The sequence below is a fragment of the Stegastes partitus genome, unplaced genomic scaffold, assembly GCF_000690725.1.
Source record: "Stegastes partitus isolate 25-593 unplaced genomic scaffold, Stegastes_partitus-1.0.2 Scaffold11, whole genome shotgun sequence".
Lineage (NCBI taxonomy): Eukaryota > Metazoa > Chordata > Actinopteri > Pomacentridae > Stegastes > Stegastes partitus.
In genome coordinates, this window is record NW_007577742.1 from 1,307,233 (window position 1) to 1,310,695 (window position 3,463).

General features: G+C 37.4%; 1 protein-coding gene across 1 annotated transcript in view; it reads left to right on the forward strand.

Moving 5' to 3' along the window:
• Nucleotides 1-2,290: 2,290 nt before the first annotated feature.
• hadh (hydroxyacyl-CoA dehydrogenase) overlaps nt 2,291-3,463 on the forward strand; it is a 6,271-nt gene continuing 5,098 nt past the window's right edge. The window contains exon 1 of the mRNA XM_008287513.1: nt 2,291-2,484. Within this exon, the coding sequence (XP_008285735.1) occupies nt 2,364-2,484 (121 nt within the window). The 5' untranslated portion in view covers nt 2,291-2,363. The remainder of the gene's footprint in view (nt 2,485-3,463) is intronic.

Here is a 3,463-nt window from a genome sequence, read left to right on the forward strand (position 1 = left end):
GATGCTGTGGTCTTATAAAATCTGACCCACTGTTGTAGCTGAACCTCTCAGTGGGTGTACAAGGTCATTAAATTCTGCTCTACTGGACTAGAAATATAAGAGACAGTGTAAGGTTTATAAGACATCATGGTGCAGGGGCATTGCACAGGCCTTTTAAATAAATTAACTGATTAAACCATGAATGCAGCACTTGATCCTTGTGTACTGTCATTTTTGAATGTTTGTGTGTAAGATATTTAGTTCAAAAGGCTGAATGACAAAGAAACCAAACTAGGAGGTGTGCCCTCTGCAGAAATATGTTTGCACTTTTTTTTTTTTAACAGATTTTGACATAACAAGCCACATAACACAGAAAGTAGTTTTTAAAAATTCAAATATGGTTATAAAAGTAAAAGATGGCATCACAATAGTACTACAATTAATTGTGTGTTGACAAAAAAAACTGTCCTGTTCATGTAGGATTCATGGAATTTAACAAAATGACAAATTTATTGTTGTAGATTGTTTTGTTTTTTTTAAATTGTAAATCAGCATGCAAAAAGGCCTAAGGGAAAAGAGTAATTGTGTTGTTTAGGTCAAACGATGGTCTACAGATGGAGATGAGGTCTCTTTGCTGTGAAATATTCAGCCAGGCAAACCAGTGTTGAAAGGTCTTTTCACTGATTTATGTATTGATTGATTGATTTCTATAAACCAGACAAAGGAGACAAACATATTATTTCCGTCTCATGACTTAAACTTCTATCAAAATTAAAACCTTTGTCCTCCAGCAGGGTCAACACTGTCACACATGTAACACCTCAATTGAACTTTGTGAAGCCGATGTAGTTGAAAGGTCACTGACTGTGTGTGATCATGTGACCTCCGAACATGCGCAGTGTGGTCCGTGTCCTTCATTAGGTCAGACGGGTGTTCTGATCCGTTCGGTCTGCATAGATGTACATGCTCGTCGCGAGAACGCGCACAGCTGAAACTGAAAAGACCGCACATTGTAATAGATGATGAGGTTAAACATCCTGCATTTTCTCCTGCAATTCTTAAATGAACTAAATAAAAAATCGATAAAAAAATTACTGGAAAGGACAGAGAATTTACAAATCTAGTATAAAGTAACATAAAAATAAGATTTATCAAATATGCACGCTTTCTACGGAAAGTTATGTGTAAAAACCAACACGGATCTGAAATTAATAGTTTATTATTGTATTTATAATCGCAAATATTTGTTTAATATTCAAGACTAATTCTTTTAAAAGTAAATCCATTCATTTTCACTGAGGTAGGCATACTTTTAACACTAGAAATCTGTCAAACATGCAAGATTTTTATGTAAAGTCACGTAAAAATTCAAACTACAATAAACTGTAGACTCTGTCAGTTTAACTGAATTACAACAGTATTTTTCCCCCAACTAAAAATAGCACTTAATAAAAAAAAGCAAAAAAGAAGAAGAAGAAGAAAAAGAAAAAAACAACAACACAAATAGGGACATTTACTTTGAACAAAAATTATATCAAATAACTAAAATCAGTTATATTATTTCTAATGTGAGCAAGTGTCATGCACATTTAAAGAGTTTACTTCTCCAAATAAGACACACGAAGAAGGACAGAAGAGTAAAACGCTGCCTGTATGTGTGTTGAGTCAGGAGGGGAAATAATAAATGAGTAGAGCTGATTAACCAGAGAATCAATAGTTAAAAACAATACAGAAGGCCTGAAACCTTGCTACATTACATTACATTACATTTTGAATTGTCACCTGGTGCCTATATTTTGTGTTGATCTTTTAAGTAAATAAAGATATTTTTTACCTTAAATTGTGCAGAAGATAAAGATATTGGTGCATTAAAAAATAAATAAATAAAAATCAGCAGAATGCAGAAAAATGCAATATGGGACTTTTGTAGTGTTTTGACTCCCAGCAGTGTTCAAACAAAACCTACGCCTGAAGCATGACATGGAGTTGTGTCAGTGTCAGTTACTTGTTTAGCTTGTGGCTAATAGGTAATCAGTGCTGCTCAAATCTCTGGTAACGCTACACCTGAAAGTCCAAGCAGCCAAATGTCTCACTGTGGACACTCCAACACCATCATTGTTGCTATTAGGCCCAAATGTGATTTCCCTTTTATTATTTTATTATTTGGATTTATATCCAAATAAGTTATTACCAGTTTAAATTCACCAATAGATTAGCATATTTACTTCATCATCACTAAGGGTCCAGGCATAAATCAGTCCTCTCTCTTCAACATAGACTCGAGTTGCACTTTGCCCCACATATCGCTTCAGCTGTGCGCGCTCCCGCGGCGGCCACGCAGTCCCTTGCAGACCGACCTGCACACAACAGCTCGTATACACATCATGGCTTTCTTTGCCCAGCAAATCCGCAGAGGTTTCTCGTCCTCGGCTGTCAGAAATGTCGTTATTAAACAAGTTACGATCATCGGAGGTGGGCAGATGGGCGCAGGGATTGCACAAGTAAGTACACGACGAACCGTGTCGGGGCTGCGTTTAGCCGAGCAGCTAGCGGGCTGTCAGTGGCTGTGTGTCTGTAGTAGTCTGACAGTTGTCTTGAATTGCAGGATGTATTTTTACAAAACAACATCTGTATAACTTATTGCACGTGTCTTCCTTAAGCTGTTGTATCACTACTCACCTGGAGTGTGTTTCTTGCTCTACTTCCTTGTACGTATTGCTACTACGTTATTGTTAATCAGTGACTCAAGCTTCTTATTACCTGCACAGTAAACACCATTCATCTTTATATGGAGTTATCAGTGGCTTCTAATAAATGGGACACAGCTCTGGTTTACGGTTATATTTGCTGTTGTACCTACTGAGATTTAAGAGCTCAGTGTATGCATGCATACATTAGCATTGTAAACAGTGTAGTGTACACACATTAGCACGGGTGGCTAGCCTTGCTAAGAATAAAAGGCGACATAAAAGTTTAAAAGAAATACAAACAAGCTAGAGCATTTCTTCAATGTACCTGAATGACAGTGAGGTGCAGTCAGACCATTCTATACTGCAGAATGGTCTGACTGCACCAAAACATTGTAGAAAGGTCTGACTAAGAAAGACTAGACTCATATTAATGTTGTCTGTGTAGGGAGAATAGGCTTCAATGCTAACTCATGAGCTTTAACTCAACTGACAAACTCTGCTAGCTAGCTAGGTCATGTAGCAAACAAGTTTGATAACCAGGGCTGACCTGATAGTCAACATAGACGAAGGCAACAGTGAACAGATTCAAACCACCACCGTGCAGTCCTCTGCTGAACTGCAGAAATGATAAGAGATGCACTAATGCTAACCTTTCAATCTACCATAAAACTGACTATAGTGACTGACTGTGTGCTCTCCTATAGTCTGACTATAGAAGAGTACATGACAACATATATGGAGAGGACGCTGGCATGGTCTGTTTCCGCTTCTCCAGTTAAAAGTTAAAAGCAAAA